Genomic DNA, 23,122 nt, shown 5'->3' on the forward strand with positions numbered 1-23,122 from the left:
AAATGTACTTGTCCATTTGAGTTTTCAACAGGTGTAATTCACATCCAATACAACAGATATAAAATCATATCTAAGTCAACACGAAAAGGTATTCATAATGCAATTAACTTCCACAATGTAATTTGAAACATGATTATTCAATCAGAAAAAACAGAAGGGACGAGTGCAAATAATTTTTGATCATCAATCGATTGACCCTTGTGCCTTATGTATGGACAAAATGTTGATGGCTTCCGGTTGCCAGACCTGAGCATTAACCACTACACCACACCAACGTTTATGCAATTGTTACTGTATATGGTTGAAATGAGACAAAAAGCAAAATTACAAAACAGCAGGAGTGTTGATAGTATTGTCATGTTTAGATGTGTTTTTGTTCATGTCTTGATTCCATGACTTTTATTTTGAAAAGTCCTGTTCCCTGTCTGTTGCTCACTTCGAAGTTGTGTCGAATGAAGTGACACTAGAAGTGACACTAGGGGACTTCTTTGAAGGCCTCGGTTACATCTTAACTTGAGAAAAGGCCAATAAGAAATTGGCAGACAGAATTTGCATGTCCCTCCCCCAGACATACCGGTATAAAAGGAGGGAAACATTCAGATTTTTTTCTTCAGAGCAGACCGGTTGTGCGATAAGCGAGCTGAAGTCACTTACTGTTCCACTCACCTCTGTAGAGCAAATGCTGTTGGATCTACGGTGCATATCAGCGGCTTTCTCCTTCTCTGCACGACAGTGCAGATTTGTCCCTGGGCGCTTCGACAGCGCTTCTAAAAAGAGAGTATTTTCTGCAAAAGAGTTTATTTTCTCTAAAAGAGCAAATACACAGCTGGCGTTGAATGTCCTTTTCAGGACGCTTCTTTATAAAGATCCCTTTCCGCCCCTTTGTAGTTCCTGGATGCGGTCGATTTCTCTCTGCTCCTGACGGTCACAGACACTACCTCGTGTGTCTGGGCAACGATCACACCGAGGCAGCGTTTGTGGATGGTTCCTTACCTTACCATGGCAATGTTGCGGTCGCGGCCATCCTTCTTAAGGAGGAACGCCACTCCAGCCACCCCCCGCCTCGATCCTTCTTTCCATGGGATTGAGGACATCCCAGCTGGCGATGGAGGCAAGTTGGGGATGGCAGCGGGCTCGGTTTCGCCGGGTAGATCCCCACGAACCACCCACCCTCGGCACGCTCATTGACTTCTGTCCAAGCTTGAGGTGAGAGCAGCTTGCCTCACGTCCAGTCTGCTTACTCCCTCGAGCCCCCCGAGCTGGATGATGAGTTCGCCGCTGCATCAGAGAGTGTTCTGGTGTCTGATGTGGAAGACTCAACTGGACTGCCTGCTTCGGGTCGGCACGCCCAATCTGAGGCTGACGCTGAGATGGCCGACATGCTTGCCTTGGCAGCCATCAGCGTGGGAATGGACTGGAACCCTCCGTCCTCCCCACAGCCTTCACGGCTAGATGATTGGCACCTTTCACTGCCCTCGACGGCGGGGCGGGCCACGGGTACTCTGAGGTCTCCTAGGTGGACAGAGCGTTTGCGATCCACCTGTGTCCCGAGAACGCCACTGCTTGGCGGGATCGCCCGGTGCTCCCCTCCAAGGCCTGTAGGATGACGTCACCACTGACGTCATACTCCAGCAGTCCTGGGACCCCGGATGCAGACCTCTTGCCTCAGGATCCACAACTGCTGCCCCCGGGCCGGACGGTTCTGATGAGTCCAGAGGACGCCTACATGGGACTTCCTCCTCATTCACTAACCAGCCCCCTGCTGGGTGTGCGGTAAGTGCTTCGAATCTTCTCTCAGCACAAAAGTCTCGGGATCGCTTTTGCCTCCCAATGCCACACTACCTGCTCCGCTCCGCTGCCTCGCCAGGAACGTCAAAAATGATCGTGGGCCCTTACTTAGTGTCCCTCGTACGGAGCTTGGACGCATGGCTCTCACTTCCCAACCTGTTGCGCTGGTTGGCAAGGAACATCTGACTCAGCTACGCGATTGAGTTCGCCAGGCCCCCGCCTCCTTTCGCCGGCATCCGCTTTACCTCGGTGCAACACCCTGCATGCGGAGATTGCAACCATTTTACGCGATAGAGCCTGTCCCTCCAGCCAAGATGAAGAAGGATTTCTACAGCCCATACTTCATCGTACCCAAGAAAGGTGGCGGCTTACGACCGATCTTGGACTTACGAGTTTTCAACCAGGCCTTGCACAAACTCCCGTTCAAAATGCTTACGCAAAGACACATTCTAACTTGCATTCGGCATCAAGATTGGTTTGCAGCAGAACACCTGAAGGAAATGTACTTCCATGTCTCTATCTTGCCTCGACACAACCCTTCCTACGGTTCGCATTGGACGGCCAGGCATATCAGTAAAAGGTCCTCCCCTAAGGCATGTCCTTGTCTCCTTGCATCTTCACGAAGGTCGCAGATGCAGTCCTTGCCCCGCTAAGGGAAGAGGGCATCCACATACTCAATTACCTTGATGACTAGCTCATCCTAGCCCACTCTCGAGAGTCACTGTGTGCCCACAGGGATCTGGTCCCCTCAGGACAGACATGCTGGTACACAGCTGGCCCCAGGGGCTGCGGAAACACGCATTTCCCCAGTGAGCCTACTTGCACGGGTGCTGTGGAAGGTCAGGGAGGACGAGGAACAAGTCACTCTGGTGGCCCCCTACTGGCCCACATGGACTTGGTTCATGGGATTTCTCCATGGTCCTTTCAGGCATTCAGAGACCCCCCTTCGAGCCACTAGAATCAATCAAGCTCAGAGCCCTCTCCTTGAAGACGGCCCTCTGCGCTCGCTTCCATCAAGAGGGTTGGGGACCTGCACATGTTCTCTGTCAGCAACACCTGCCTGGATTTCTGTCCAGCAGACACCCAGGTCATCCTAAGACCGTGACTGGGCTACATGCCCAAGGTTCCTACGACCCCTTTCAGGGACCAAGTAGTGACCTGCAAGCGCTGCCCCGGGAGGAGGCAGACCTAGGCTTTTCGTTGCTGTGTCTAGTATGTGCTTTGTGTACCTATCTGAAATGCACACAAAGCTTTGAATGTTCTGAGCAGATCTTTGTCTGCTTTGGTGGACAGCGGAAAGGGAACGCTGTCTCCAAACAGAGGCTTTCCCAATGGGCCATTGATGCCATCGCATTGGCCTATCACACCCAGGTCATGCCTGCCCCCTTGCAGGTTCGGCACACTCGACAAGAAGTGTGGCATCCTCGTGGGCACTGGCCAACGGCACCTCTCTAGCAGACATATGCAGAGCAGCGGGATGGGCAACAACCAATACCTTTATGTGATATTACAATCTCAGGGTTGAGTCGGTCTCGTCCCATGTTCTCTCAGGTCCGAGCCCGTAGAACTCCGTAGAGGGTGTTCTGCTTGCACATAGGGCCTTTCCCCTCCACTGAAGTGATCACGTGTGCTCTTTCCCCCCGGAGAGTCCACTAGATTTGCGCTCCCTGGATGTTCTTCCTCCCTAACCCTCTGGTCCAAGAATTCAGTGGAGGAATTCCCTGACCAGACCCACTATGGGTACTAAAATGACTCTGTACTGGAATATGTGCTCCACAGGATGGGACCTTGTGTGGATTAATCCCCCTGTTTGTATTTTCCACGGTACAGTCCCCCTACAGGTGGACCTGTGTCTCCCTTGGGCAGTCCCCGCTGCCCTCCGGTCGCCGTGTTTGTAGCAACTGCTCCCTTGCAGCAGGTAGGATCTACCACCATGACATTCCCACATGTGGCCTGAAAACCCATGTGACGTATTTCGCCACTCTTTACATCCCCAGCCTGGGCAGGTGGTCTCCGCTCAGTCTTTCCCCCCTGAATGAATAGGAGTTGGACAAGAACCCTGATGCGTGTTATAGCGTTAAGATGGCCCGCTTTAACTCTATGTGTGAAACAGAGAGAGAAAAGGAGCGGCTGGCACGGCCTGCTCCCATGCTTGACACGTCGCTTTATTACTTTTTTGTCAAAGTAAGCAACAGATGGGGAACGTCTAGGTTACTGTTGTAACCTCCATCATTTCCTGATGGAGGGAACGAGACATTGTGTCCCACTGGCCATACTCAACCGAGCCACTGCTATGGCCGAACCTTATTCTCGGCTCCTCAGTGCAAAACCTGAATGGACAGATGCATGATTCCCTCCTTTTCTGTCTGCCAATTTTTCATTGGCCTTTTCTCAAGTTCAGAGGTAACAGAGGCCTTCAAAGAAGTCCCCTAGTGTCGCTTCTAGTGTAGCTTCATTCGACACAACGTCTCGTTCCCTCCATCAGGGAATGGAGGTTACAACAATAACCTAGACTTTTTCCCTCCATGTTCATGTGACTTGTTTTCATTGGTTAATTGTTTAATTATCTTGTTTAGAGTTCTGTTTGTTCATTGGATTATCTTCCCCCATTTCATATATTTAAGCCTTCATGTTTGCCATTGTCAAGTATTGTTGGTGTTGTTTCATAGTCAAGCCATAATTAGTCAAGTTCATGTTTATGTTTTGTTCACGTTTAAAATTAGGGTTCTTGGATACCACTTTTGTAAATAAACTGCACTTGGGTTCGTCATCACATCATCGTCTGCTCCTGTGTCATTGCCTGCCAAGAACGTTACAAGTATGCTCTGCATATAGGTGCTCGATCACGTCTGAGAAATTACCTTGGGGTCTACATCGATAGGAGACTGCTCGAGTTGAGTCCTTGAAGTAGAGGCCCAACTGGAGAGCTTGGAGAGCTGTTCCTGATACAAAGACAAATCCCTAAAGAGATCCTCCATTTGCCGTTGCTTCTCAGGAAGATCAGAGGACACCTTTGGAAGAGACAAGGAAACATTTGGTGTTTAAATCACTGCAAGAAGATGTGTGGTCTTATTTTACCCCAAAATCAAAAGAAAGAAATAAGAAATTATATTTTGCTTAAAGAAAATGAAGCCTATTTTTATAACCAGTAAGATTGTTTTGCATTGCAACATTATGTTTATGACAATTAAGCACATTTACCATTACCATAATGTAAAAATGTCACTCTCATTACAATAATGCACAAAAATAAATTAGGTATAAAAAGCTATTGTATTAAAGTTGTGAGAGTCTAATTAGAATCACCATTGGGAACAATAGGAATAACTAAACAACTTAAAGAGTAAACACATTCCGGTAGAGAATTTCAGTGGAAAATGTGCTTACTGTCAAGTTACTATGTAAAAAAAAAAAAATAGAACTAATTTATTCAAATAATGGCAAGCAGATTTTGTGAGCATCTATGATTACTTGGATCTGACTTTTAAAACGATTTAATGATAATGCCTTCATTAAGCTGTTAACGGAAATGATACTTCTTACTAATCATGCCAAGGTCACATAATCATTGAATTTAATGGTCTGGAAAGATCAAACATTAGAGAAGTAAAGATTAAAGGAAATCATTTGAATTACCTTGGCCCATCTCATGTTGATAACCTTGAGATGTTTCTTCAGTGGTTTGACTTCATCAGCTGGGAGAGAGGAGCATTTGTCGTTGATCTGTTGTAGAGTTTGCTTCCTGATTGGCAATTCCACCACCCGATCCTGAAGATTTTCACGCACACATATTAATTATCTGCTCGCCTTTGAGACTCATGTTTGGTGATTCAACTCATGGGGGAATTAGAATTTTAATATGGAGCTAAAAGCAAAGTTTGTTCCCATATGTCTGAGCTAATGATGCTAGCACATTCCACAAATATGAAAAACTTTGCACCGATGTCCCATTAATTTTATTAAAGCATTACGTTTTTTTTTTTTTTGAGAGAGAGAACAATTAGAAATTTGTTCGATAAGCTATTAATCTAATTGAAAATTAACCTAGCATGAAAACTTTATAATTTTCAAAACATTAAATGTCTGTATCCCCATTAAAATTTTGGCCTGTCCCACTTCAGAGATCTTAAACATCTCTTCATCAGCTGTATTCAGTAATTAAAATCATCATAAATTTGGATCAAATCTTAAAAATTTATTTCAAGTTATTGCTATTTTTAAATGTTAACACTTCTTAAAGAAATATTCTGGGATCAATGCAAGTTAAGCTCAATTAACAGAATCTGTGGCATAATTACCACATTGTCTGTGATTTTTGGAGCTTATAGTACTGATCACCATCCACTTGAATTGAATGGACCTAGAGAGCTGAGATATTCTTCTAAATATCTTAGTTTGTGTTATGCAGAAGATAGAAAGTCATACACGTCTGGAATGGCATGATGGTGAGTAAATGAGGAGAGAAATTTTATTTTTGGGTGAACTATCTCTTTAAACGTGTATTTTTTGAGCTGTAAAGGTTTTAAAATCGTCGTTTATCAGGATTACTGTTATGTTGTCATGGCAGTTATAATGTTTTTGTCTTGTTACTATAGGACTATTTTTGAAACAGTGACTATTTCAACATTTACGGATTGGCCCCATTCACTTCCATTTTAAGTACATCACTTTAACTCATATTTATTTATTTTTAAAGGGGGGACAAATCGAAATAAATGTTTATACTAATCAACATTATGCCACAAATGCTGTCGATTGAGCTTAACTTGTTTTGAAACCGGAATATTCCTTTAAAATTGTGAAACCCAAGAAGTATCAACATTTGGAGCCTTTTTACATTATATCAGCAAGTCAAGTACGTAAGGACTTTAATTTTCTCAATTTTTTCACAAATTATAGTGTTGACTGCATTTGTCAAGGTCAATCATTAATCCCTGTTACCCTGTGAAGTTATTGTACGTAAAATTATCAAACAAATGGTTTTCTTTAATGTGAATCAGTTCATCAATAACTACAAACCACCATTTGGTCACAAACTAACTAGCTAGCCCCTACTAAAAACTCTTTTACTTGCACTCTGGCTTTTTTATTTATTTATTTCTTCCTCAGGTTGACAATCAATATTAAGCACCTTCTTTCACTAACAGCTTGTTGGAGAAAAAAAACAACTTCATTCCATATTTTGTTCCCTATTCATGTTAATCACCTACTAATATAGTTTTAAAGAAAATAATTGTTTTTACCTTCACTTTTTCTAAGGTTGCACTGAGTTGTTCTTTATGACCTGGTTCCACAGGAAGTGCAACTATAGCTTCTCCATCATCCAGCCAGGACCTGAACTCCCCTATGTCTTCATTTAGCTCGGCAAGAACATTATTCGCCCCTGAAGACCTAAAACACGCATTCCTTCAAAATAAGGACAAAAAGGGCAATTGTGTAGGTGTTTTGTGCTCAAATTTAAATATGCCAAGATATTTAAATGCCTGCATTAAGATTAAGTCCTGCATTTACACTAACCGTCTCTTGAGTTCAGCGAGCTGGTTGGACACTTTGGCCCAGCGGGAGTTGATGGAGGTGAGATGTTGTTTAATATAGTCCCTATCGTCCTTACTGCCGAGTGGAGTCAGGTCTGTCCCGAAAGAATTCACACCCTTAACGGCAGCTTCCTGTTTCTCCAAAACCTCCTGGAGCTCCTGTGAGAGGAGAATGATGCAGTATACTGTATATAGTTTTGAAACAAATTCGTATGGCTTATACCCAGGCCCTGTGTGAGAAGAAATCTCCACAGATTTCCACAAAATTAGAGTGTCTGTACACAAATTCATAGTTTTCCAAAATGGTATTATATTTATATTAATTAATAATCATTTTGGATGGATGACACCAGTCAAAAGTGGTTTCACAGGTAGAGCATTGTCTAACAGCATTTACATGAGATTACAAAAACAAATAGAATAACGTGCACTGATGAATCATTAACACTAAGAACAAGAATGTGTATTAAGAAAATAATTAGTCAATTTTTTATTCTAATTCACTTTAAGAATACCTTTATAAAGCTTTTATTTATAATTATAATTTTTATTATTATTATTATTTATATAAAGGTATTTTTAAGGCCTCTAAGACATTTAAGGAACCCACTTTAAATTAGGTGTCTTTAACTAATATGTACTTAAGTATTTGATACAATGTACTTAATTATGTACATATGTGTTGGTGCATTGTACTTACATTTGTAAATGTCTGAATTTAACACTTACACTGTTAACCTTACTCCTAGGGGTTGGTAAAAATATAGATTTTACGATACACGGCAATCTTCATTTAAACAATCTTCAATTCTTAAATCTCATGATCAATAATTTACTCTAGTCTATGCGCAACCCTCTACTACAAACGAGGAAATCACTCGCATTTGCAAATAAATTTAACGCTACAGTATGTGGCAAAAATGTATATCTTTGGCAACTGGCTGGTACTTTAAATGTTTGGATTTCACTCACCAGTGATTCTGTAGTATAGTGGTGTGAGTGCTGGGAGTAAACGTTCTGTGTAATGTGTGTCCAAAGATGAGATCCATGCAACCCATTTGTCATTGAATAATGTCTCTTTTAATACATTTTCTGTTCTCTACAGTAAGTTGTTGATAAAAAAACAAAACAAAAAAACTTTTAATTCTAATCACGAATAGCACAGATGAGATAAAGCCGCTTGAGTCTTTCTAGTTAACATGCACTCATTTACAGATGCTCTTGGAAAAAAATGCCGGTTTTGCTAAAGAGACAGTACCGGGTTAAGCATGTGTTCAACAAATCAATGTAAATACTATTAAACAGTACCAATTAAGCAATGAAATAATAAACATGTAACAAAACTAATATATGAAATATAATATGTTATTTATTGATTAAATCCATGGATTTGTACATTTTTAAAAAGCCAAAATGTGACCAAATTTATGAAAAGTAAATAAAATATAATTAGTTCAATTTATATTTTTGCAATGTACCAAGTTAAAGGTCCCATAAGCTGAAAAAAAATGTTTTTTACTGAAAAATCTGTATTAATACCCAGCCCTACTTACCCCTAAAACTAACATTACCCCAACCCTTACCCTAAACCCGAACCCCTAACCTTTACTCCTAGATCTAAACCTACCGGTACCTCAACTTAAGTGGCATCCAGTGTGAATTGTGTGAGAATTTTGCAGAACATCATGCATTTTCACAATAAAAATATTGTATATTATGCATTTTAATGTTAGTACATAGTAGTTAAAGACACATAATATAAAGTGGGACAAATTTAAGACATTACAGACATTACAGCACAATGTTCTGCAAAGCTGCATTGGAACGATTGTATTGTGAAAAGCTCTATTAAAAGAAAAATTACTTAACATGTATTTACTTTATACACACAGGCTTCCAAGAAATTGTTGCCAAAAAGCTATTTTCAGACTTTTAGGCTCTATTCTGTGAGCTCAGTTTGAATGCATGGGGCAAAGTCAATAAAGGTAAAAAGAAAACGTGTAATTATGTAAAAATATTTTATTTTTTGATTACCTTGAGGTGATCTCTGTTATTAATGGGGTCTTGTTCATACTTCAATATTGTCCTCTCCACATCAACCAGCCAATCATCAAGCATTTTCAGCTCCTCACTGAATTTACTGCTTTTTTCAAAGCATCTGGACAGTCGCAAAAGAAGACAAACATTAGACATAAAACGTTGTGTGTGTCACAGAGTAAATATAGACAAAACTATTTGGAAAAAAACAGCTAAATTTAGAGCAAAAATTGTTATAAGCACTCAACAACTGCAAAGAATCAACAATTGTGTGATTTCTTAATCTAGACAACAGCGTTTGACAGCTAATTTATTATGGCTCTTCTCCATATCACTGTCTAATCAGTAGTGCATTTTCAGTATTCCCCTTTTTTCAAAATACTTAATGTGTTGGCACTGTTAGTTTAATGGAATCAAATTCCCAACTAGAAATGTTACAGCTTAATTTAACATGCTCATATAACATTTATCTTTCTAAAATAGAAGCACAGATAAAAATAATTTACAGTACATATAATAAGATGTTCCCCTTCTGTTGCTCTCTCCACGTTGTGTCGGAGAAGCGACACTAGGGGTCTCTCTTGAGCGCCGATATTCACCTCTGATCTTATTGAAAAGGGCCAATGGGAGTTGGCAGTCGGTATTTGCATATCCCGCCCCCGGACATACGGGTATTTAAGCGGCGCAAATACGGGAGTTCATTCAGAAAATTTCTTTGGAGCCGATGGTCTGTCTGCAGTTTGCTGCGAGTTACACGCCACTTAAACGTTCCTGTTTTCCTCTGACGATCTGCATGCTGTTGGATCTTGACGGCGCACAACAGCGGCTTTCTCCTTCTCAGTGCACGGTGTGCACTGTTGCCCCTGAGCGCTTCGACAGCGCAGACACGTACACATACACACACACTGTGTATTAAAAGAGTTTTTTACTAAAAGAGTAATTTTCTCTAAAAGAGCAAACACAGCGGCGTTGAACGTCCTTTTAAGGACGCGTCTTTTTCAAGATGCCTTTCCGCCCCTGTGTCGTTCCTGGATGCGGTAGAGTGCTCTCTGCTTCAGACGGCCACAGGCGCTGTCTCGTGTGTTTGGGCTGCGATCACACCGAGGCGGCGTTTGTGGATGGTTCATGTTCTCACTGCGAGAACATGACCATGACCACGTTGCGGTCGCGGCTCGCTTTCAACAGAAAGCAAGCCACCCCAGCTGCACCCGCATTGCTCCTTCTTCCCACGGGATTAAGGACGGTGCGGTTGGCGCTGGGGCGATTTGAGGCGGCAGCGGGTGCAGTTTCGCCGGGTAGCCCCCGCGAACCTCCCGTTCCCGACACGCTCGCTGGTCTCCGTCCACGCTCGCGGCGATAGCGGCTCGCCTCACGGCCCGGCTGTCTATCCTCCCGAGTCCGAAGCAGATGAGCTCGCCGCTGCATCGGAGAGTGCGGTGTCTGATGCTGAGGACTCCCCTGGACTGCCGCCTTTGGGCCAGCAGGCCCAGGCTGAGGCCGACGCTCAGATGTCCGACATGCTTGCCCGGGATGCCTTGAGCGTGGGGTTGGACTGGAACCCTCCATCCTCCCCACAGCCTTCTCGGTTGGATGATTGGTTCCTGGGAGCAGCGCGCCATTCGCGGCCTCGCATCCCGCCGGTCCCTTTCTTCCCGGAGGTGCATGATGAGCTGACGTCTACGTGGAGAGCCCCGCTCTCCGCTCGTCTAGGTGCCACCCGCTCCACTCTCTCCACCCTCGACGGCGGAGAGCGCCACGGGTACGACGCGATTCCCCAGGTTGATAGGGCAGTTGCGCACCATCTATGCCCCGGTAGCCCTACCTCCTGGCGGGGTCACCCCGTACTCCCATCCAAGCCCTGTAGGACAATATCCTCGCTTAACGCGAAGGCCTACACTACGGCTGGACGTGCTGCCTCCGCCCTGCATGCAATGGCCCTCCTGCAAGTCCACCAGGCCAAAGCTCTCAGAAACATGCACAGGGGTGGACCTGATCATGATGTGCTGCAGGAACTGCGCTCAGCGACCGACCTCGCCCTGAGAGCGACGATGGCCACAGCGCAGGCACTCGGACAGACGATGGCCACCCTAGTGGTCCAGGAATGCCATCTTTGGCTCAACCTGGTCGAGATGCGTGAGGCTGACAAAAACCGCTTCCTGGACGCACTCTGTCCCAGATTGACCTTTTCGGTGACACCGTCAAAGACTTCGCCCAACAGTTCTCCGCGGTGAAGAAGCAGACGGAGGCCATTTCGCACATCATGCCCCGCCGCAGACCTGCCGCTACGGGCCCTGCCCCGTCTGCCCGCCGAGGGCGTCCCCCTGCGAGGAAACCAGCTCCTGCTCTGCCTCAACCCGGGCCCAGCTCTCAGCCCCAGCGTCGAGCACTCCGCAGGCGGCGCACGCCGCCTGACTCACGAACCCCCTCCAGGACCCGGAAGGCTCCCAAGCGTTCCTGAGACAGCCGACCCAGAGCCGAAGACGTTAGCTCCGGAGGTGGTAAGACCGCTCCGTCCCCGGTGGAGGGCCGGGAGGAGAATCCTTTGTTTTTTCATTTGCCACACCCCCTGACGGGGGCTGTGGTACCCACATTCTCAATAAAAGAGCTATTTCCTTTGCCTCTGGGTCACCTGGCCCGCAAATGCCGTTCTCACGGCAATGTGCTTTCAGATCACAACAGTCCCGGTACACCGGACAATACCGCCTTCCGCCTGCCCACGACTGTCCCCCGGCTGGCCGGTTCAGACGAGTCCAGAGGACGCCAACATCAGACCTCCTCCTCAGTCAAGAACCCGCCCCCTGCCGGGCGCGCGGAGCAAGGTAAGTGCTTTGAGTCTATTCTTAGCACCTCAGCCTCAGGCCGCAATGAAGCCGCCCGACGCTGCATTACCTGTTCCGCCCTGCTGCGAGGCCCCGCCGGGTACGTCCAGAATACTCGTCCCTTTGGTGCCCCTAGCGCAGAGCTGGGAAGCGTGGCTTTCGCTTCCCAACGCATCACGCTGGCTGCACCGGACCATTCGACTCGGTTCACTAGGGGTCTCTCAAGAGAGACCCCTAGTGTCGCTTCTCCGACACAACGTGTCGTTCCCTCCCTCGGGGAACGGAGGTTACATACGTAACCAAACGTAAGTATACCTTCTTATTTACTCAAAATATTTAAAAAACAACAACCATTTATTATGCCTATTACTTTGTTTTTAGGGCATTAATGTGTGGTAGTCACAAGTGTAATGTCACTCATCCTTACTTGAGTCTGTCCTGATAAAGCTTTTTGAAGTTTTCCCAGTTGGATCTGAGAAGCTGGACTAGTAGGCTCTCCTCAGGATGAGTTGCACCCCTGCTCAGAGCTTCTGTCACTGGACTCTCCAGTTTTTTCAGATTCACTTTAACCTCCTAAATCACACATAACATGAAAAATTCAAGGATTTTTATATTTTTACTGCTATATCGAAAGAGGTAGCAGTGAATTTTGAGCACATTTCTGAAAATAGTTTGTACCATACATCAAAAAAGTACATACTCTGCCATATTCATACATACATCAAAATGTAAAATGTCGCCATTGGGTAATCCAAAATGTAATTCATAATCTACGGGATGTTGGTTTATAAATGAGACATGGTTTATGGAATCACCTTAAGGCACTTCTCTTGTTGGGGTACGTTGATGAATGCTGCAGACCAGTGCTCAGGAGAGTTCAACAAAGCCTTATTTTCAGCGATACACTGCAGTAAAAACTGCAGTTCCTGTACACACAATGATGGGGAACAAATTAATTAATTTAATTTAGATTATTAAAAAGATTTAACCAGATGAAATCTGAAACTTGTAATAAAACAGGTTAAAACAACAGGTTACTTTGCATTTAAAAAAAGCAATTACACAGTAAGGTAAAACTCAACAAACTGTTATACTGTTACATTTAATATTGGATTGAAATTATGCATGCAAATATTGTGTATGATACATGTGTTTTCAGTATTTCGTTTCTAACAGTTTTTGTTTTGACCACTTAGAATATACTTACATTTTTGTGGTGCACTTTAGTGAAGTTAATGTCCAGCTCTGCCCAGCTTTTATTAACTGAGAGGAGGCGGCGCGCCACTAGCTTGGCAGCTCCACCCTCTGAAAGCATGCGGTCCAGTCCTCGCAACTCTTCCAGCTTTGGACGCTGCTGTTCAATCTCAGAACCGACCATCTGATGGACAAAAATCTCCAAATAATTAAAGATGATGTGTGTAATTTCTGCACCACAAATGGCACCAAAATAATTATAATGTGTCTTTTTAAGTGGCCCAGTTGCATGAGTTTGGGGCGGGACTATCTGTTTTTCCAACCAATGGAAGACAGGGGAAGTATTTTTGGAAACAGTTTGAAAAGCGATTGCAATTGGTGCCACTAGTGGCACAGAAATGGCACATTTCACCATTAAACTTGTTAAGACAGAAGCAAGGCATTGAAAAAAGTAGCTCAAAATAACCTCAAGCAAATAAAGTTTAAAGTTTGTGAGCCCATGGTGTGTTTAATTCAATCACAGTTCAAAAATAAAGCTTGCAATAAAGCAAAGCACATTTGTGAGATTTAAAGTCAAATGTAACCCCCTTGAGTACCAGATGTTATTTCAGTCACATCCCTGGTGGAAAGTTTGAATATAAGGGCTCTGCATAGCAAAGATTGTGAAAACGCTCACTCTCACTTTCACTCTTGGTTCCTCGAGGGAATCTGAAAGCTCTGCGATGTTCCTCTCAATTTTGTCCAGCCACTGCATCATGTCATCTGTCTTCTTACAGAACTGGTACCACTGCGAGGCAAGAGCAAGAGCCTCCTTCTTTCTCAAGGCTCTCAGATTCTGTGAATGCAGATTAGTTATATAAAGACTGTATATAAATACACATATTTATGCATAATAAACAACAATTAATGAATTATGATTGCATGATTATTTCACCAAGCAAAACATTATTTAACCAAGTATGACATGCTCCTTTGTTGTTCCTGGATTAACATTCATATCAACAAATCACAGTCCTAAATAGCTTTAATACTAACCCAACACCTAATCCTGACCTCATCTTAATTCCAATTTTACCCTGTCCTTGACCTGAATTGTAATCTTGAGCAGATGCGTAACTAGGATGTGATGATGGGGGTTTAACGCAGTGACACTACCAAAGTAGGGGGGTCATGAAAGAATTGATCAATTTAATGCACTTCAATAACTAACATAAAAGACCAACTATAGGTTTTGAAGCTGAATGAGCAGTCCAGTTTTTGTAATTGAGTACATTTAAGCGTTATTAAGAAAACTTATTTTTTCATTCAAGTATGTAATGTATGGGACATTAGGAAAGATCCTGTATACTGTAAAAACACATTCATGTAAACTCTGGATGGACCATTTTTATATTTTTATATTTTTCTTAATTTGAGGATCTATCAACAACAAACAATGTTGGTGAAAAAAATATGGTGAAGGAATAAATGGACTGACTGTCAAATAATGGAAACACATTTCTCATGTTCAACACGGCATGCATATTTTTTACCAAAAAACAAACAAAAATAATGGTGAAATTTTTTTTTTCCCGTCTGTCGCTCAATCGACGTTGTGTCGAATGAAGCGACACTTGGGGACTTTCTTGAGGGCCTCTGAACTGGAGAAAAGGCAAATGAGAATTTGGCAGACAGAATTTGCATGTCCCTCCCCCGGACATACGGGTATAAAAGGAGGGAATCGTGCATCTGTTCACTCAGATTTCTTCTTCGGAGCCGAGTGGTTGTGCGATCAGCGAGCTGAGATCACTTCTGTTCCACTCACCCCTGTAGATTGTTTGCTGTTGGATGTACGGTGCATTTCAGCGTCTTTCTCCTTCTCTGCACGGCAGTGCAGATTGCCCCTGGGCGCTTCGACAACACTTCTTAAAGAGAGTATTTCCCTAAAAGAGTTTATTTCTCTAAAAGAGCACAGACAGCAGGCGTTGAATGTCCTTTTCAGGACGCGTCTTTTTAAAGATGCCATCCGCCCATGTGTAGTTCCTGGATGCGGTCGATTTTTCTCCGCTCCTGATGGTCATAGATGCTGCCTCGTGTGTCTGGGCCGCGATCACACTGAGGCGCTGTTTGTGGATGGTTCATGTTCTCACTGCGAGAACTTAACCATGGCAATGTTGTGGTCGCGGCTTTCCTTCCTAAAAAGGAACGACACTACAGACACCCCCCCCCCCGCATCGCTCCTTCTTCCACAGGATTGACCCGTGGCGATGGTGGCGATTTGGAGATGGCAGCAGGCTTAGTTTCGCCGGGTAGATCCCCACGAACCACCTGCCCCCCGACACACTTGTTGACTTCCGTCCAGGCTCCAGCTGAGCTGGATGACGAATTCGCAGCTGCATCGGAGAGCGTCCCGGCATCTGACGCGGAAGACTCGACTGGACTACCATCTTCGGGTTGGCAAGACTGAGGGTGACGCCCAGATGGCCAACATGCTTGCCCGGGCTGCCGTGAGCGTGGGGTTTGACTTGAACCCTCCATACTCTGCACTTGGGTAGTACTGACTTCGACATGTTGCAGGAACTGTGCTCTGTGACTGACCTCGCCCTCTGGGCCACGAAGGTCACAGCGCGGACACTCGGGCAGGCAATGCCACCCTTGCGGTCCAGGAACGTCACCTGTGGCTGAACCTAGTCAAGATGCGGGAGGTAGACAAAGCCGCTTTCTCAACGTCCCCTTCTCCCAGCTCAACCTATTCGGCAACACCCTAGACGACTTCGCCCAGCAGTTCTCGGTGGTGAAGAAACAGACAGAGGCCATTTCCCACATCATGCCCCACCACCATGCTCCGTCTGCTCGCCGAGGCCCCCCCCCTTGCGGCTTCCAAATGCCAGGCAGCTCCGCCTCAACCTGGGCCCAGCTCTCAGCCCCTGCATCGAGTGCCCCGCAGGACCCGGAAGGCTCCCAAGCACTCCTGATATGGATGACCCAGGGAACGAGACTGGTAACCGGTGCTGGTAAGCAGACCACTCCATCCAAAGGTGGAGGGCCGGGAGGAGAATCCTTGTTTAAAGTTATTTCCATTCTGAATAAAAGAGCGATTTCCTCATTCCCTGGGTCATCTGGCCCACAAATTCCATTCTAACGACAACCTGGTGCCACACTCGGACCCCTCGCCTCCGGACCCATGACTGCTGCCCCCCGGCTGGCCGGTTCTGACGAGTCTAGAGGACGCCTACATGGGATCTCCTCCTCAGTCACTAACCCGCCCCCTGCCGGGCGCGCAGAGCAAGGTAAGTGCTTTTAGCCTTCTCTCAGCACCAAATCCTCGGGATACGCTTTTTCTTCCCGACAAGTATGCATTTACCCCAGTGAGCCTACTTGCACGGGTGCTGTGCAAGGTCAAGTAACAAGTCACTCTAGTGGCCCCCTATTGGCCAACACGGACTTGGTTCTCGGATCTCATGCTCCTCGCGACAGCCCCTCCCTGGCAAATTCCCCTGACGGGGCACCCTCTGGCATCCGTGCCCAGACCTCTGGAACCACCACATCTGGCCCCTTAATGAGATGTGGAAGATCTAAGTGGCCTACCACCTGCCGTCGTAGACACAATCAACCAAGCCAGAGCTGATGTGGCGCTTGTTTGCGAATTGGTTTTCTTCCTGATCTGAAGTCCTGCAAAGATGCGCAGTCGGGTCAGTGCTCTCATTTCTGCAGGAGAGGCTGGAGGGGAGGCTGTCCCACTCCACCTTGAAGGTTTATGTAGCCGCCATATCAGTTCACCACGACACAGTGGACAGTAAGTCTCTATGGAAGCACGATCTGATTATAAGGTTCCTTAGAGGCATACCTGTTCCCCTCATGGGCTCTCTCCATGGTCCTTTCAGGCCTTCAGAGACCTCCCTTTGAGCCGCTAGAATCAGTCGAGCTCAGAGCCCTCTCATTGAAGACGGCCCTCCGCGCTCGCTTCCATCAAGAGGGTTGGGGACCTGCAAGCGTTCTCTGTCAGCAACACTTGCCTGGAGTTCGGTCCGGCAAACACCCATGTCCTCCAAAGACCGCAACTGGGCTACGTGCCCAAGGTTCCTACGACCCTCTTCATGGACCAGGTAGTGAACCTGCAAGCGCTGCCCCGGGAGGAGGCAGACCCAGCCTTCTCGTTGCTGTGTCCAGTGTGTGCTTTGCGTACCTATGTGGACCGCACGCAGAGCTTTAGATGTTCTGAGCAGCTCTTTGTCTGCTTTGGTGGACAGCGGAAAGGGAACATCTCCAAACAGAGGCTTTTCCACTGGGTCGTTGGCCTATCACACCCAGGCTGTGCCCTCCCCCTTGCAGGTTCGAGCACACTCGACGAGAAGTGTGGCATCCTCGTGGGCACTGGCCAATGGCACCTCCATAGCAGACATTTGCAGAGCAGCGAGCTGGGAAACACCCAATACCTTTATGAGAATTTACAATCTCAGGGTTGAGTCGGTCTTGTCCCGTGTTCTCTCAGGTCCGAGCACGTGAGAACTCGGGAATGCGGAACATCTGACCGGGTGTTCCACTTGCACATAGTGCCTTTCCCCTCCACTGAGGTGATCATGTGCGCTCTTTCACCCAGGAGAGTCCACTTAACTCACGATCCCTGGATGTTCTTCCTCCCTAGCCCTCTGGTCTGCAAATTCAGTGGAGGAATTCCCCGAACAGACCCACCTTGGGTGCTAATTACTCTGTAATGGAATAGGTGCTCCACAGGATGGGAGTTTGTGGATTAATCCCCCTGATTAATCCCCCTGTGTGTATTTTCCGTGGTACGGCCCCAATACTGGTGGACCCGGTCACCGTGTTTATAGCAACTCCTCCCTCGCAGCTGGTAGGATCTACCACCACACCATTTCCACATGTGGCCTGAAAACACATGTGATGTATTTTTCCACACTTTATCTCCCTCTAGCCTAGGCAGGTGGTGGTCTCCGCGGAGTCTTTTCCCCCTGAAAGAATAGGAGTTGGAAAAGAATGCCTTCCCCGATGCATGTTATAGTGTTAAAATGGCCCCAGCCGCTTTAACTCTATGCAAAGAAACATAGAGAGAGAAAAGTAGCCTGCTCCCATGCTTGGCACGTCGCTTTGTTGCCCCTTCAGGATGCCGAAAACCGTTTTTTTATGGGGAGTTGGGGAAGGGTATGTGCAGTCTGAAGTGGCCTGTTGCTTTGGCACACAACTGCCTGCCCGCACCTGCGTCAGCAGCTCACGTACACGGTTCAGCGCATGCCGTGATTGAATAGGGACCCATAGAGTCACTTCATTCAACACAACGTCGAGTGAGCGACAGATGAGGAAGGTCTAGGTTACTGTTGTAATCTCCATTCCCTGATGAGACATTGTGTCCCCCCGGCCACGATGCTGAACCAAGCCACTGTAACGGCCGAAACTTATTCTCAGCTCCTCAGTGCAAAACCTGAATGAACAGATGCACGATTCCCTCCTTTTATACCCATATGTTTGGGGGAGGAACATGCAGATTCTGTCAGCCAAATTCTCATTTGCCTTTTCTCAAGTTCAGAGGTAACCGATGCCTTCAAGAAAGTCTCCTAGTGTTGCTTCATTTGACACAACATCTCGTTACCTCCATCAGGGAACGGAGGTTACAACAGTAACCTAGACGTTTTGCAGTGTATAATCAACATGACATCAAATTGCTTTTGCATTACAGCAAAGGTACATGATATGGCTTGATGATATGTACATTGAAAGGTCTGATATTTGGTGCCGTGTCCGGATTTGTTTACTGAGGCAGAACGGTGTTGTTATGGACCTGTGCGTTAATGGACGGGTTAAGCCGTTGCGCATCTTCTCCAGGATGTGAGTGGGGTCTGAGTTAATGTGGCAAGCGGGTTGGCAAAGCTCATCTGGCCATGCCCCTGGTTATCTTTCCCAACGTCAAGAGCTTGTAATCACATTCTCAAGGCCGTGATTTTTTAATAAAATGTATTCTTGACATGTGTCAACTAAAATTACCTTTAGAGTGTCAAATTTGTCACGGAGAAGGTTGTCTTTCTCTCGAACTGCCTCTCTTTTCTCCCCGTTAGGAGTTCTCTTGAGGAAATGTTCTCCTTTCAAGAACAATTCATTAAGTGCATCCTCATCTATGCCCTGCAAAAGAACAAGCACACAAAATCATATTTAGATTAACAAATAAACATGTTAAAAATCTATCTATATATATATAGATATATATATATCTATATATATATATATCTCTGTCTGTTGTCCGTCCACCCGCCGACCCACCCACCCATTCGTCCATCCACCAAACCACCCACCCACCCATCCATCCATCCATCCATCCATCCATCCATCCATCCATCCATCCATCCATCCATCCATCCATCCATCCATCCATCCATCTCAAAACATTGCAGCAGTTACATAGATCTAAGCATTGCAATAGTGTACTGTGCTAGCATTAGTTAAACATTTACTGGATTTATTTGAAACTCATTATGTATCTTTCACCCTTTCATTGGCTGTTGGATTTGGAATTTCTTGCATTAATTTTTGCCTGAGAAAGAGTGGAGAGTATTTTCTTACCACATCCTCAAGGAAATCTTCCTCTTGTAGACTTTCACCTAATTGAATCTCCTCGTCCAGCACCTGCAGCCATATATTAGCCTGTCTGTGATAGTCTTCTAACTCTTGAGAGGAGGCCTGCAAGAAAATATTGAAAATCATATACAAATCCAATCATATAACAATTATCTTTGCTAAGCAAAATAATTCTCTTTTCTAAGTGAATAACATTACAAGACAACATTGTCTCTGATTAATTTAGCATCAATCGTAGAGGGAGAAGCCAACAAGCACAATTTATTTAAAATACTTACAAGGTTTCCACTAAAAAGTATTGAAGTATTACCATTTTTTACATTGTACCATGGTATTACCATGCTTTTAGGCATGTAGTTCAAGGTAATACCATAGGATTCTTTGTAGTGCATTGGAGAACCTTGTAAATACCCCTGTATGTGAATGTAGTAATCAAAGTCCCATAGTATTACCATCTGATATGATCACTGTACCATGTTACCACCACATTATTTGTGATGAGGATCATAACAGTGCAGTTTGTGCTGTTAAAATGAGTAGTTAAACAGCAAGAAGGCATCTTGACATAATATTTATTATTATTATTGGCCTTGTTTGCTACTGATAGTGATAGTGTACAGACAACAGGATTGGGAAAATATCCAAGTCAGTCTCAAACTCACATCATCCACCTTAGTGCCATTGCTCAATGTACAGCACAGTATATGTGCTGTATGTATCTGGCACATATATTCATACCTCTTCTCATATGTTAGATCATCAGTACCTGTCCTGTTAATATCCTCTTGGCGATGATGTCAAAGTGCTGGCTGAGCTGTTCTAGCTTGGGTTCCACCTGAGCTTTACAGTGTTTTCTTCGATTCTTTACCAGTTCCTCGGCCAGACCCTGAACAGCTTTAACCTTCCATTTCATCTCCTGCAGTTCCTTCTGCAAACCCTGCTCAAAGAAAGACATACATTTTTAAAGATACACCTTGTTCCAAAATGCTTAATTTGTTTTGTTTACTAATATAACTTAAGCCATTTATTTTTTTTTTATCTGGTAGCGGCTAAATTCGAAAGATGATGGTAGTTGCCCAAGGTCTTTTTTGCAGTGTTTGAGATGGCAAACCTTCAGATCTGAGACTGTATTAAATTAATGAATACATTTTAACAGATACAATAAACAGAAATACGAAACTTATATTTGTTTATTTGTTTAATCATTTAGAAATATTATTATGTATTTTATATGTGGATTTTTGAATCCAACATGTGTGAATAAGGAAAAACATTTGTTAATATATATTTTTCTGGGTTAATACATAACTTTTGTTGCAAAACTTCGGCTGCATAAAACAGTCCCTGGTTATCAATTGGTCATCAAGTGCAATGGCTCATTGTGTGTGCCTATCATGTGCCAGTGAAGACCTTAATAACGTGCTTGATGCAGCCCTGGCTTTCCATCTCATCCATCGTTTCTTCTGCATGATCGATCCAGGTGTTGATCTGAGCAATGTTCTGCTCAAGTTTTTTCATTTGATTCTGGTAATCCTGTGAGAGATGCAAAGCTGTGTTTACATTTCAATCAGTGTTTAACACAAGGACACATTTCTATTTCAAGACAGATGGGTTGAATACTGGGTTATTTATAAAGCAGAGCAAGGTGAAACTAGATTTCAGTTGTCCTCGAGAATCAGAAACACATAGTCATTGAGCAGTGTAAAGGCAGCTTTAAATGTACAGTGGACCCAAAAAGGACACTTTTGCATACTTAAAAAATTTAATAATTCCATTGCAGTAGTGGTATCTGCAAACAAATTATGCTAGATCCTTTCTTAGAACTACTGTAACATTTGCATAATACATGTAACATTTGCACAAAGTTATTCATACATTTTTAAGAATGGCTTAAGCGTCCAAATTTTATGGATGGCCACTGTATGCATGGAAGACAAGGACAATCACAATTCAGATTGCAAATAGATGTAACAAAATAAAAAACACAATTTAGAATGCAAATATTACAATGACTTCATCTCTGCCAGGTACATTTTGGATGCTGGACATTATATCAATATAATTCAAAGGGAGATTGTTAAAACTCTCTCTCCAATTTCTTAAAAACTTTTTTACTAAACCAAAAATAGACAGACTACCACAGGAACACAAGAACGCACGGTAAGCGTGTTCAAACAGACTGCGCGTTGGAAATGCGTTGTCCAAGCATTCGCATCTGCGTATGAGTGAAGTTTGTTTCTGGCCTAATACATTTGTTATGTGTTTAGAAAAACTCCTAACCAGAATGCTTGAAGAATATCAATGCGGTGCCTCCTTGCAAGCACTGTAAATATATTAAAAAAGTATAAAAGATTAGATAAAATGGAGAAAAAAAAATGAGTGAAAAAGGTAATAAGAATGAGCATGAGATGAATGTGTTGGACACTTTCATAACATTATTGCCGCCTCCAGATATCAGCGTCTGGATTTTGAGGAACAATATAGAGATGTGAAATTGAAAGGAAATGAATTTAGCCTTGTAGGGCATGAGAAGTATTTTGCAAAGAATAAAATGAAGAGGGTCCGACGGTTGCTCACCAGCAGGCATTTAAGCCACTGCTCGCTCTGTGATGTCACTGCGATCCAGTTGCAGTTGAGCAGACTGACCTTGTCATCAATCAGGTTCTCCTGGCTCTGGAGTAAAACCTTCAGGGTCTCTGCCAGCTCTCTCACCAGTTTCAGCTTTGGCTTACGACACTCTGTGTCTTCCTGTTTGGCCTGGGTGAAAAGGTCAAAGAGAATTTTAAAATTGGTTGTAACATGGTGGTTTCAAAATATCTATTTAACGTAGCCTTCAAATGCCAGACTTTTTACTATGGACATGATGTCTGTCCCACTTTGCAGCTTATTCCGGCCAAGAACCATCCAATAAGACATGAAGAGGCCATCTGACTGACAGGTAAAATACTCAACCACAATTTGTCTTGTTTTTACATAACATTTAGGCACAGATAAATCTGAAATTTTTTTTGAAAATGTGTGCTTGGTACTTGTAACAAATTATCTCAAACAAAACTCTGAATATTTCAAAAATCTGATACCATTAACATTGTAATCTTTGCCAAATCTGACTAGCTTTCTTTAGAAGTGATCATTGATTCAACCATTAACACTGTTTTCATCATCGATTTATACCTGCTTAAAAGA

General features: G+C 44.3%; 1 protein-coding gene across 1 annotated transcript in view; it reads right to left on the reverse strand.

The window, feature by feature from the left end:
- Nucleotides 1-23,122, reverse strand: part of LOC127652180 (dystrophin-like) — a 182,525-nt gene that overhangs the window by 100,485 nt on the left and 58,918 nt on the right. The window contains exons 30-43 of the mRNA XM_052138250.1: nucleotides 22,514-22,693; nucleotides 21,347-21,469; nucleotides 20,703-20,873; nucleotides 19,922-20,038; nucleotides 19,349-19,483; nucleotides 14,055-14,207; nucleotides 13,386-13,556; nucleotides 12,994-13,104; nucleotides 12,606-12,751; nucleotides 9,357-9,480; nucleotides 7,306-7,481; nucleotides 7,032-7,179; nucleotides 5,425-5,556; nucleotides 4,650-4,799 (exon numbers count right to left, since the gene is read on the reverse strand). Of these exons, the coding sequence (XP_051994210.1) occupies nucleotides 4,650-4,799; nucleotides 5,425-5,556; nucleotides 7,032-7,179; nucleotides 7,306-7,481; nucleotides 9,357-9,480; nucleotides 12,606-12,751; nucleotides 12,994-13,104; nucleotides 13,386-13,556; nucleotides 14,055-14,207; nucleotides 19,349-19,483; nucleotides 19,922-20,038; nucleotides 20,703-20,873; nucleotides 21,347-21,469; nucleotides 22,514-22,693 (2,037 nt within the window). The remainder of the gene's footprint in view (nucleotides 1-4,649; nucleotides 4,800-5,424; nucleotides 5,557-7,031; nucleotides 7,180-7,305; nucleotides 7,482-9,356; nucleotides 9,481-12,605; nucleotides 12,752-12,993; nucleotides 13,105-13,385; nucleotides 13,557-14,054; nucleotides 14,208-19,348; nucleotides 19,484-19,921; nucleotides 20,039-20,702; nucleotides 20,874-21,346; nucleotides 21,470-22,513; nucleotides 22,694-23,122) is intronic.

Source organism: Xyrauchen texanus, chromosome 11, assembly GCF_025860055.1.
Source record: "Xyrauchen texanus isolate HMW12.3.18 chromosome 11, RBS_HiC_50CHRs, whole genome shotgun sequence".
NCBI classification, from domain to species: domain Eukaryota; kingdom Metazoa; phylum Chordata; class Actinopteri; order Cypriniformes; family Catostomidae; genus Xyrauchen; species Xyrauchen texanus.